This window comes from Rhea americana, unplaced genomic scaffold (genome assembly GCF_003343005.1).
Source record: "Rhea americana isolate MKP2758 unplaced genomic scaffold, rheAme1 scaffold_28, whole genome shotgun sequence".
Lineage (NCBI taxonomy): Eukaryota > Metazoa > Chordata > Aves > Rheiformes > Rheidae > Rhea > Rhea americana.
Window position 1 is genome coordinate 4,250,375 of NW_028186401.1, and position 13,814 is coordinate 4,264,188.

Here is a 13,814-nt window from a genome sequence, read left to right on the forward strand (position 1 = left end):
CTTAACTYGCTTTACAACTCTGGAGACCTTGCTGAAGGAAGAGTATTTGTCTAACCTATGCTCAGCTTTGGTTTTGCTTCTTCTGATAAGTACCTCCAGTATGCTAAGCACCTACTAAGACACTGTATCAAGTTACAAAATAGACATGATTTCCATTTGACATGTAATTCTCATGAGCACAGGAGGGTAAGCAGAGTTTGGAAAACAAAAAATGTGTTTTCCTAGATCAGACRACAGCTGGGAAAGAAAAAAGTAAACTTGTAAATATGAGTAGTCACACTGGTCAGAACAAGATCCASCAAGCATGAATGCTTGTGCAAAATTTTGCAGCTGTCCCAGCTGATCAATAGGAGGTATTAGCCCTCCCTACAACCTTTTACCTGCTAGCTCCTGTGCAAACCTCTTCTTCTCAACTTCAGCAGAAGTTCTACAAGTGTTTTAGTCTAATTGGTCACAACACTGCCCTTTAGTTTAGATAGCTGCAAAGATGCCCCTTAGTCACTCTACAAAGCAGCATGCTTGTCCACCACAACAAATACAAGAACACTCTACTTTTACAGAGGACAAACAAAGATCACATTGTCATAAACAAGGCAATAAAACATCTTTACACTTACATTGTAAGGGCCTGAGCTTGTGTCAAAAAAAACCACAGGAGGGAAGAATTATTTTTCTTCCCCTTCTTTTCATTACATCATCTCGTAACAGAGGGGAAATGCACCTAAACCAAGCCACTGAGCTCCAAATAAGCAGAAAGCCAACAGGCGACTGAAGATGTGGTCAGTAAAGCATTAACCAATGCTCAAAACCCTTCTTGGTAGCACAGCTCTGGGCRTAGGCAGTCCACTACCCACATGCCACCTCCCCTTTCAGTTCCCACAATGCACTCTTCATAACCCTGCAGATAGAAAGCTTTCTCTAGCAAGTACTATTCTTTTGATGATTGGCTTGATTGAATTTGGATGTCCATATGTTGTTAGCTGATGGCTAACAAGATACAGGTGGTCTTTCATCATGAGGGTAATTGGCCTCTGCAGCAATGACTAATGCAGCAAAGCTGTCCCAGTTGCCTTTTTTCCTAGTATTATTTCTTTTCAACTCTAATAAGCAACATCACTGTCTCRTACAAACAGTTACAGCAGGAATGGTTTGTCCAACTCTGAGGATAGGAATGTAAAGCAAACTAGTGAAAAAATGAGAATAGTAGAGGGAGACAAGTCAGGAAAGAACTGGTGTACATCTTGCCTTTCTTTTTATCTAAACTCCTGAATTACTCCTATTGTTTTGGTCTACTGCTTTTAGCCACCCCCTTGGCCTTGGAACAGGGTCAGTCTGGTTTAGCTGCAGTGAATTGCTCTGAGATATTTAAGCCAAAGAGCAACATGACCTGTTGCTAATACCAATTTGAGAGACTACTGAAATTCTCACACTTCAGTTGGTCAATAAAGGGTCAAACATGGATAGCCTCTTCCAGACAAAATTCCCATTATTTAAATCAAAAGAGGACTTRGTGAGAACAAGCTTTCTCTATGGAAAAGCCAAAAACCTCATTAGCAGCACAGTTAACAGACTGGCTGTACCTTGGCAAAGAGAATCCAGCAACAGAATTTCCAAGTGCTTTTAAAATAGTAACATTGAARGCAGAAATTTAGGAGCCAGATCCCAAATGTTGAAGTCAAGGCAAAATTTTAAAGCCAAGAGGAGAACAAGCTGAATAACCCCAGACCACCCAAGCACAAGCATTTGCAACTCCTGGGCCCTTCTCCTCAGGTTGCTTTGGCACACCGAGCTTCCTTTTCCCAGCGCCTGTAACACCCACACTGCCGGCCTTCAGCGTTCCCTGACCCAGCTCTGAAATCAGYCCCTTCTCAGGTCCGCACAGGCTGCTGTTTAGAAGTGAACTACCAGCAAGGAAAAAAGCAACATCTCATCCCTTCCCTGAGTCCATAGCTCTGCTGGTTCCCTCCACACTTCCCACGTTAAAAAAACATAAGCAGGTCAAAGCCTCAAGAACTTAATGCCAGGGTGAATCAAATTCTTCACCTGGAAGAGGAAGATAGCCTTCACCTCTCCCTGGCATAGTTTTCAGCTAGAGTTTCTGGAAAGCACCTAAAGGCTAATTTCACCTTTCTCAAACTCAGTTCAGATTCTTTATAGAGCATTTTCTTTGTGATAGCAAATCCAGCTGAGAAGATGTAGTTGATCTGACAGCTAATAAGTGACAAGTTCGCCAGTGGGGAAACACCTTGACATGACTGTGCAGGCTGGTTTCCCACCAATAGTATGGACAGGGCTCAGAATTAACCAGGTAGACCTTTGGTAGATTAAATCTCAGCACTGATAAATCCATCAGTTAGGAGGTTTTAGTTTGTCACATACACTGCCCTCCCCTTGGARCCCACATACCACACCAGTAAAGGGCTCCCATTCACCAGACTCCACTAATCAGCATGTAACARGGCACTACAGAGCAACTGATGTCTTTTGCAAGATGCCCATCATTTGCAGCCTTATTTCCAAACACAGCTGCCCCTCAAAAACCAAGTTATGCCAGTTCAGCTACCCACTTTCTCCTCCAAGTCTGTCACATGCAACCCCACACTTATGGGCACACACAGGGCTGCTCTGATGTCTCCATAGTAGCTCTGCCCCTTGGCTTCCCAAAACACCATTGAGCCATGTCACACCTGCTTCATGTCACGGCTGTTCCCTTGGTGGTGTTATTAATTTAAGAAATTACTCAGGTTCACATACTGAGGCTGTCGTATTAGTCAGTGACCTTTTGGACATCTCATACCCGTTACACAGCCTTGAGAACTTCTCCTCTAGCACTCGTTCTGACACCACTCCTCAGTCCCCCTCTCAGGAGCCCGTGAGGCCAGCTCCTTCTGTCCGCTCTGTTCTCACAGGGAGCCCTAAGGGAGCTCTGCTGAGCTTTGACCACCGACCTACACAGAGCCACCAATGCACAGCAAGGCAGTTGTGACAGAACTGCAACTTCMCAGCAGCTTTGGCAGATAAGGGCTGCCAGGCCCCCGGAGTCCATAGACCATTGCTCGGTGTTTACTTTCATGGCACTACTTCGTAAAAACAARCGCTTGCAGGTGGTTACTTGGATACTATGCATCTGGCACACAAAGGATGTAAAGGCAGAGCAAGCCGGGCACCTGAGGCTCTAGGAAGYCCACAGACACCTTACCCCTCTGAAGGGCAGAAAATGAGTTCAGCACATCACCCAACTACAGAAAAGGCAGGTCTGATTCTCTTTAGATCAGCAGATCCAGAGGTTCATCCCAGAGGACACTGCCTACAACTATCACAGAAATGGCACACTGGCTCTCGCAACATGTGACAAAAGCCTGTGAGGAAGCAACAAGGAAGGCAGGTCATGTACCCACAGCAGAGAGCTCACAACTAAATGCAGTGTCCGTGAACAAGCTGCACATGTTCTTACACTGCCATATGAAGCACCTTATCTTCATAATACCATTACTCAGATAACTAAGTAATAGGAAGCCAAAGGCAGAGCGCTCTGCAGTCCAGCAGCCTAGCTTTTGCTGTGGGTCACAGCAGGTCAGTCATGCAGCGCGCAGCAGCAGCGGCGGTCCAAGGAGCCGCTGGCATCCCTTAACACCACATCTCTGTGCTGATGCATGCTTTGCTAAGCCCCATTGGCATTAGGCAGCATGTGTGCTTGTGTGAGGACATATAAYAAGGCAGCATCTATTTGTGATTTTTTTGAGGCAATGATCATCTTTTAACCCTATTTCCAAGGCTGCCTGGCAGAACAAGTACACCAGCCTCTCTGACCTCCAAGACAGCAAAGCAGAGGATGACATTCAAGTCCTCTGTCCAATGCTTGCACTTTTAAGCAGGCACAATACAGCCTTCAGTTCCTGACATGATCAACTCAGCATCTTCCAATCTATTTAATTAATTTCAGGACCCTTAGGACTGAGGGGTGTGTGATACATCCTGGCCTTCACACACTTGCCATCTGAATGCAAGCAGCTCTCTCCCACGGCGCTGCTCTAAAGAAGCTGCCATGAAGAACGAGGCATACATCAGGTTCTCCCAGTTTATGACCATTTTAAATACACTACAAAGACCTACATTCAACAAATTTTTTTCTTTTTAAAAGAGTTAGCAAATCCCTGGCAAGTCAAAAAAAATCATCTGCAAAGTACACAAAGGACACATAGTAACATGGAAACAGATCCTACCCTCAATATGTTCTCATGCAAACAGTCATTTCTGTTGAACCCAAGTTTTATTTACTCAGCTTGTAACAAAAAAAAAAAAAAAAAAAAAAAAAAAAAAAAAAAAAAAAAAAAAAAGAAAAAAAAAAAAAAAAAAAGAAAAAGAAAAGCTATTAGCAGAAGGTTAGGGTAACTGGAGCAATTGCTGTAAAATAATGACGCCCATAGCAGTTATGACTTTGTGCATATATACATTTAATTGAATAAATACATCCATTTAGCTGCCTCCTTTCACAATTCAGCCTGCCTGCAGTGGGAAAGGTTATTTCTATTAATTGATTATTGTTACTGCTCTAAAACACCCTACACACTTGTTTCCATTTAATTTTCCAGGATATTACCAGTGGCATTGTAAAAGGGACATGTGTAACCAAGCCAGCCCTGCTGACACACAGCAAATGAGAACACAAATCTCTCCCCAGAGCAGGATGATTTATTACGAAAAGACTACAAGTTATCAATGCATTGGTAGGTTAGGCCAGCGTAGTTAATACTGGGATAGCCACACGAAGCATGCAATTTAATCCAATCTGATAGTCCACAGGGAAAACGCAAGCGAGAAGCAAATCTGATGCAGACACCTTTCAGTAATGAACAGGCATCGCTGCACTCATGTTGGCAACAGCACTCCTTTTAGTTTCGTGTTAATACTGTGTCTTTCTCAGGCCCTTGGAGATTTTGGGGCACAAAGGAAAGGCTCTCCGAATCTCCCGGAGGATGCATTTAACCGGGAAAAACGATTAAAGCATTGTCAAGTCTTTAGGCTAAAAATACTACATACTTGTAAAAATCGCATGCACCAGTAAGGAGAAAAGTATTTCTCTGGAGTGTGTGTTCAGATTTGGCACATGCACACGTCCACATGGATGGGGGACAAACCTGCCGAGCAGTTCTCGGGTACTCAATGAGCACGGGGGAAATGCAACAAGTAAGCGATTTTTCTATCCAGATGATCCACTGTAAAAGACATAACAGAAATAGTCTTTAAAGGAGAAAGAGCTGAAGAAAACACAAGGCTGGCTGGATCTGAAGCAGATGAGCTCAGGGAAGCAGCATCGAGCAGGAAGGGCTGCAGCAAAGCAGGTCCTGCAGTGACATTTGCCAAACGGGCACATGAGCATAGCAGGAGGAGCACTGCCAGGTTGGACAGGCTGCAAGGAACCGAAGGGAGAAGCAGCCAGGACAGACAGAACTCTTGCAGCAGAGTCGCACAGTCCTCTCGAGAGCTTCTGCAAGACCTTCCAAATCAACGCAGAAGCAATAAGGCAGAGGGCCTCAAAAGGCCAGTGATGTGACTAACACGCTGCAAGCAGAAAAATGTTTCCCTTCACCACRGCTTAGAAATGTTGGTTCAAGCACATTTCAGGAAGTTCTAGAGAAATTCAGGAAGGGCAAGACTGAGCAAAATGCACTCATCTTTCCTGCAAGAAACTTTTCAGCARCCAAAAACTAAATAAATTAGCAGGCAACTACTTAAACTAAGTGAACTTCCTTGCAGAGAAAGTAAAAATAAAATCACAGAACAAAGATAYTCTACAGCATTGGGAAGGGACAAAAAACAATGCCACAGTTCAATATTTTTTGTGAGTATTCAGGGAGCACTCGCTATCTTTACACAGTACCAACCATGCTTCAGGTATCAGGCTATGTAAAGAACAAGAAAACATATTTCTAGCATAAAAGCCAGGCATTTCAGTGAGAACTCTGCTCTTTCAGCTCCAAAATAAGGACCACATTTCTCAGAATTACATGGCACGTCCCCCAGGAAACAGAATTTTGCAAATTTGGAAATGATGGGATACATTTATTATTCTGAAGGTGCTCCAACTGCTATTCTGCACTCTTTCCAATATAAGTTACGTACAAGAACATGGTTAGAAAAACTGAGTTTACCCTGCAGATGCTTGAGGTGTTTCATGCCGATTTTTTTTTTTTGGCTTTCTTCTTAACGTCACAGAATATTTTCACTTCTGTTTTCAGTAAACCAGAAGCCCTATTCCCTAAAGTGTTTTCTTCTTTTAGCATTTATTGATGAGCCCTAATATACATAATATCTGATAAATATAAGATGAATGGTTTCAAGGTTCACCAGCAATTGCTTTGCTTGCCAATATGATGGATTTTACAGTAGAAATTCAAGTGCAATTCATTGTACTGCCACACACAATACGTTGACTGAAACTGGTTATTTTGTCATCCTGTGGTAGTAACTTGCTATTAACCCACTACCATAGATACTAACTCTGATTTAATTCTTGTCAGTAGAGGAAACGCTTCTGTTTCTCATGAATACAGGGATTGCTGTCATTTTGACTGACGTAAGCTACCATAAGTGATTTTTCAGACAAATTTATATGCAGAGACTGCAAGATTCCGATTAGAACATATTTGTCTTCCCATACAGCAAATCTTGAGCTGGTGCGTAAAGCAAGCAAGAGCTCACCAGAAGTAAGCTTAAGCATTTTTCTGGAACTGTCATCACAAAAAAGTGTTTCTAGAACCAGAAGCAGTAAGTCCTGAACTCATGGGGTATGCATCCCTGAAGTTAAAGTTAAGGAGACAGGTTCAGCAATTTAAAAGAAAACTCAAATCCATTAAAGACCAATGCAGCATCCTTCCAAACGAGCAGAGCATCAATATCAATTTCCTGCATCAATAGGAGACAGAACAATAGCAACTTCCTCTATTATATAGAGCCCTTAATCGTCCCAGATCATACATTCTGGCTCCCAGAGGCTATTTATTCTGCTCTATAGGTAACCACATCCTAGACAAGGCACAACAAATTTTAACAGTAAATGTTATACGCTACAGGAAGTCCAGAAGGTGCATTATTACATTAATATACCACATTACTGCACTAGCTGTAACTGAGCACACAAACCACTGCCGAGAGCAACGTGGGCACTCCAGTGACCAAAAACACTTGCTAGCTCTTCTTTATCTGAGAGACAGCAAATCCATATAACCACCGTCAGAGCTGGATTTCTTCCCCCTCTCGGATCAGCTCCGCAGTGCCTCTGATCCCCCTAACAAAGTCTCCATTGATTTCAATGGAACTCAGCAAGACCCATCAGAAAATGAACTAAAGAAAAGAGAAAAATGTCAAGTGAGTCATTAGCGGGTAAAGAAAGAAACTGTGTAGTCCTCAACATGCTTTTCCTCCTTTAAAATAAACGATGCCACAAATTGAGGGAGTCCTTTGACGTTATTGAAGCTGCAGCAATAACGAGCCCTGCACAATCTTCAGGAAGGAGGAATTCCTCCACTCAAAATGATGRATACCTATAGATACCCAGGTAAAATTAGCCTAACTGCTCTKAAATCTTTTAATAGGAATTCAGATCTCTGTTATATCTGACAGCAGATGCAAATTGAGAGATAAGCAAGTAGGCAAATAAACCAGCACCAAAACAGAAGATCTTCCCAGCTTCAAAGAGCTAACTTCAGGGGGTCTTCAGCCCCTCACCTTTGTGTTGAAYAGGCTCTTGGATGCTGAAGTGGAAGGAGAATACATTTCCCATCATTAGTGAGCGCAGACATGGCTGCCCTATTTCTCTAATCCTGTTATGGCGCAAACATGGTTTTTTTGAACATCCTTTGGTGCATGCCTTTGTGCATGTTTCTTTTTGATTTGATTTGCCCTCAGCTACCACAACACAGCCCTCTTCCAAGGGCTGGTTACTACAGCAACAGAAGATGTTTGAGTTTGGTAGCAACATCTTGCAGACATCAAAAAAAAAAAAAAAAAATCAAATGTATCTGCTCCTAGCTCAAGAAATATGAAAGTACATGTTGGCAGCTCATGCCACAGGTATCTTCTTACAATATTTCTCTTCGTTTCTCTCATTACAAAACCCCGTGAATTCCCACCTCCTTGGCACAGCACCAAACCTGAACAGCCTCTGACTTCAAAGGATGCATGGCAGWGGTTGACGGCCCTTCATCTCCCATGTGTCCGTCACTGCAAAAAACCACCACATGCAAAGTTTGATGGACTTCACTGCCAGAAATGTATTATACCCCACAGATGCTGTCATCTTTCWCTGCACTTTAAAATTCCATGTAGTATACATGAAATTCAACATTCCACATGCATAGATYTACACTTATACAAAGAAATATAAGGTGTTTAAAAGTCTTCCCATGTTGTGACTCCTCAGTAGAAAGACTATATTAGATATATGAAGTTTCTGCACTCAACTCTGGTACAACTCAAAGGGAAAGAAATAAAAATCCTCAGCGGGTAAAGCTATTTCTAACTCACTGCCTTGGGACACAAGAGCATTTTTATTGCAGGCAAACAATTACTAGTACTTAACTGTCAGGTAAGAGATGACTTCTTCCTCCCAGCTACAATACAGCACCTGTGTACTTAAACTCAGCAATACACTGAAGATTGCAGTGACTGGTTAATCTGATCATTTCTTAGCAGCAGCTAGRCAGGACGGAAAGCTCGGCCAGACTGCCACCACTGTTATGAATGAGTTTATATCCTGAGCTCCAGAACAACCTATGCCAAATTTACTCCTAATTTGAAAGGTTTGGGGGTAAATTCCTTCATTTTATTTAGTTACCTTAGCAGCAGATGCTAGTGAATGAGCGTGCTACTATGAGAAAGCAAACAGATACAAGCATTGCACAGTGACAATACACACACTGCGTTCATTTTTTCCTGTGAAACTGAGGAGAATAAATCAGGTGAGCTGCTCAGCCAACTTTCTGCTGAAAACTGCAATGATGACACGAAAAATAATCACTTAAATAAAAATCTAAGCAAATAATTTTCAACTACATTTTAAACTGAGGAGTTTGACCTCCTCTCAAGTACATCTCTTCTCCAGTTTGTGAATATTTCCACCAGCTTCTTCACCATTTATATTCATTCACAAAATAGATTTTTTCCCTGATGATTTTTTCATGTTAGCTTTTATTTTTACTAACCAAATTGATCGCAGCTTGATGCGAGAATTAATCGTTCAGTGTCTGAAAAACCTACTTGTGATAGATAGGCTGCGACAGGGCAGATAYTAAATTTCATTATTGCTATGGCTGATTGTGTGCACACAGTCTTCTCCAACCCATAACTCATACCTAGAAATTCAAATTACRATTGTAACAGACAAAGCCAGTAAACCAAACTCCCCCAAAATGCTTGTTTTCTTACTTTGCCTGCAGAAAGGAAATCTATATAGTTAAAAGTATATATAATCTGAAGGAAAAAAAAAATCATGAAGAAACCTTGAGCAAGCAGAAATAGCTTTTGGCAGTATTTTCCAAGCTACAATTGAGCTGCCAACTTTAAGGAAGTTATTTTAGCATACAAGATAAATGCATCTAAGGAATAAGAATCACTCTTCCTGATGTTCCTTGCATGCACCCTTGTCAATTCTGCTCCAGAAATGAAGCATCGCTTTAAAAAACACCCACGGAATTAACTGAAAGTTTCACATTTTCTATATAGCTATTTTATCATAAATAATCTTAAAATCACTGTTAAACCTGGCACATCATTTACAGTGTTCACCAAGTTGCCCCAGGGAATTTAGTCTCATTATTCACCTTTGTACAATATCCTGTATTTTATATCTCATCCTTCTCTGTCCAAGGGATCCCTCACAAGCAGTTACAGAATGAAGTGTAGATAAATAAGAGTCCACAAATAAAGCTAAATGCTGAAATACTATGATTTTATGCTCATTAYAAGATGACATGGAGACACTTTGCATATGTAAAAGAACCATTTTAAGTAACAGAGAAAGACATCTAAGAATGCCATAAGAGTCTATATAGGCAAGTCTTTCCAAGCAGGCCTGCATATTATCCCCAGATACTACCATACAGAAAGTCACTGGAACTGTTCAGCTCCATTGGCTGTAGTCATATCACAGCTGTGGCCAGTTACTCTTGGGAGTTTGAGAAAAGTCTTCATACACAAAAAGAAGAAGCCAATAAGACAGTCTATTGACAGTGAAAAGTCAAGTAAGGGATGAAGAGACAAGTGGATGCAGTTTTAGTTACTAGAAAAGAAACTATACTAACAGGTCTAGAAGGAACACATGAACAGCAGCACACACTTCACTGATTTATTGCATGGAAGCCATTTATCTAATGACAAGTCTTGCAAAAAGGAGAATTAACCAAGCCAGCAAGTTTTTTAAAGAACGATTTTGCCCACAGCATCCCCTTGAAACCTGTTAAAAAGGTATCTCCACCCATAACCTATAAACACTACTCCAATTACGGAAATTTCATATCTTAACCATATGGAATAGTTCTGCAACATGATCACCAGTATCATGAGTTCAGCTTCTGGCTCCCTGTGTCTCAAAATAGACCTCACCAGCTTCCACATCCCATTCCATTACAGGGATCACATTATCTGGGGTCCAGCCACAGCATGCCAGGTTGCAGCACCTATTCCATAATAGGAGCTTGCTAAAATACAAAGGCAGTAATGACAAGATATGTACCTCTTCTTGGTCTCCCTATACAGCTATCACCATCCAGATGCTGACAAAAGCTCTAGAACAGGGAGGCTAGCAYGGCAGCTTGGAGAGGAAAAATGTTTATATCTAAAGCTGCTTGGAAATTCTGCAACTAAATCTCAGTAAGTTGCAGTAAGTGACGAGTACCATCAGAATTTAAAGCAATCTTAGCAAATACAATAAAAGGAGGCAGTAAGTGAGCATCTTCCCATTTGTCCACTAACCACTGGTGGTGGTGGCTGTCAGTCTTTGCCAATGCTACAATAAAAGGAAAATATTGCTGTGCTTCCCTGCAAGCCACAAGATGCATTGCTTAGGACTGTTAGGTATAGACAGACCAATGTCAAATCGCCTTCACAAACACACAGAGAAGAGGCCTTAAGGCATTGCTTCTATTGGCAAGTAAGACAAGAGCAAGGCATCAGCAGGCAAGGAGACCCTCAGGCACAGTCAGCGAGAAGTTCAGAGAGTCTTACCTATATACAGGGAGGAATCTTTCCGCCTCACATGGTCGTCAATGTAGGAAACTCCTAGGGGCTGGACAGGCGTAGCACCAATGCCTAGAAGAACCTGTGCTCCAATGAGCAGCAAATACATCATGTTGGTAGCAGTCCTATTCCTGCAGATAAGGTCCGGGTCTGGTCCCTCGTCACTGGTGGACCCGTTGGCAGCACACACATCCCTCCCTTCAGCCCCCCAGCGTATCTCCCCTGATTCATACTCGTACTGGTGGGTCAGAAATTCAGGCAGTGCAGAAAGGAGGGCGCCTAAGGCCATGACTATCCCTCCGCATCCTATCAAGCGTGGCCTGTGTCCTCGGGCTCCAAAGTAGCTCACGAAGAGGATGAGGGCCAGGTTCCCAATCTCGAAGCTGCTAGCAATGACTCCCACGTCAGCACTCTGAAGGTTGAATCGACGCTCTAGCGTGGTTAAAACACTCACCTGTAACAGAGAAATCCAGACACAATTACTTAAGAAATACAATCTGTATTCTCCATACAATCTGCTAAAGTGACAAACTTCTCCTTTCCTTTCCGCACAGAGGTGTGCAGCCCAAGCTAAAATCTGCAACAGGAAGCAAGAGAAGTTATCCGGCTGTTTCAGAAACAGATGCTACAGAACAAGGATAAAACTGATAGGATCACGATGTGAACGATCACCCTAAAATCTGAATGCCACAGTATCATCAAGACCCTCAAAATAAGACTCAGTGTACCACTTCTGAAAACTTCAGAATTTTTAATTTAAAGCACACGTTTCTTTAACTTTCTATTGTACCCAGACACCTACATGCCAAAGATACCTAAACCATATTACAGTACTTGATGCCAAGGCATGATCTGCCCATTCAAATGCAGCCACATAAAAAGATCCTAATAGCCAGTGACCCTGGCAGCCTACCACCTGTTTGAGCACATGCTCAACATCTAATTTCTAAATTTCCTGAATCCATCAGTATATTTGAGTGCTTAGAGAAAGTCCATGGTTGGTTAGGCTCCATTCGGGCTCCCTTTCTCTTTGAATGCACAGCCTTCACATTGCAAGCACTTTCCTCCAGAACCAATGAACAAGACGCACCAAGAAACGCATCAGGCTAGGCACCTGATCTTTCTCTCCRAATTAACTGCAGTAACAAAGCCGTAGAAAATCTTGTGGGTATTTGGCACATCAGCATCAGGCCATGAAGTCAGTTTGAGACACTGATGCACAAATAGACAATTTGGCCAGCATAAAAGGCTTCTATTAAAGTATATAAATAAAAGCCTGATCAAATGGCTTTAACTGTTTGTAGATTACTTAATATCCAGGATCTTCACTTACACAATAATTTTGAGATTAACGAAGATTTAAAACCACAATGAAGAAGGAAAGAAACAAATTGGGGTTATTTACTATGAAGATGAGGGAGTTTCCCAAACCCCCAACGAGTTTTCAAATATTTAGGAGATCACTGTAAAGAGAAATGACCTTTTCCATATGTCCAAAACGGGCAGGACAAGAAGCGACAAGCTTAATGSGAGCAGAGATGCTTCAGGTTAAATACAAGGTGTTGGCAGGGGGAAAGCAGCCTTCTAATAGTAAGGGCTGTGAAGCACTGGAACGTGCTGCCTGGAGATGCTGTAGAGTCTGCTGCTGGAGGTGTAAAAGAGCATAGACAAGCATCTGTCAGCGATGACACAGGTATGACAGATCTTGCCACAGGGCACAAAAATGGACCAGATGATCTCTTGAGATCTTTTCCAGCCTTGATTTTATGGTGCAATGAAACGCATACGTGAGTTTTATGCAACAGTCAAAACACTGATCGGAGCAGGAAGATGAAACGTTAGGTACCTCAGTTGCTGTCATCCCTACTCAAGGGAGAAAACTCAGTGTATTTTCATGTCTACAGCAGCATCCCCTTTATAAATCTATATGTATATATCATCTTGAACACGCCACAAAAATGCCAAAAACTTTTACCTTAGGTGAGTGCCTTGTTTTTTTCATATTGCAAAAGACGAAGATATTTAAACTTGTCCTAAAACAAGCACATTCCTCTATTCAGAAAACAAATGTGATAAAGACCTCGTAAGAGAGGGCAGCCCCTGGAGAGAATAAAAATAGCCTCCCACTGGAGGCACTGAAAATCTTTGCTGATGTACCTCACGAAGCAGGAGCCAGCCTGACCGACTTTAAAGTATTCTGACAGCAGCTCTTCTCTGAGGGCAGTTTGCCTCTCCCGGGGTACGCCAGGGCACCGTGGGACAAAGACAGCCCTACCGGCAACACAGCGGCACACGGAAACATCTACTTCTGCTTTGCACAAGCAAAAAGAAAAAAACCCCAGATGTGAAGCTCGTAAGTCAGATTGACGGAACTGGGCTGTTTTCGTTGTTTCTGGAAGTTCAGCCTTCGTCCCATGCAGACTGTTGTCCTTTTGTTACTGTTGTCATCCTCCCCCCGCACAGAGCCAAGAACTGAACAAGGAAGTGAACTGTACAGCAAAAGAGGAAAATCCTACGGCTGAAGACAAAGCCATAGCAATAATTATTCCTCAYACCAAAACTGCAGCGCTGGCGGCCAG

General features: G+C 42.3%; 1 protein-coding gene across 1 annotated transcript in view; it reads right to left on the minus strand.

Annotated features, from left to right (window-relative positions):
• The window catches only part of SLCO3A1 (solute carrier organic anion transporter family member 3A1), a 153,751-nt gene that overhangs the window by 116,273 nt on the left and 23,664 nt on the right, over window positions 1-13,814 (minus strand). The window contains exon 2 of the mRNA XM_085308644.1: window positions 11,224-11,689. Within this exon, the coding sequence (XP_085164770.1) occupies window positions 11,224-11,689 (466 nt within the window). The remainder of the gene's footprint in view (window positions 1-11,223; window positions 11,690-13,814) is intronic.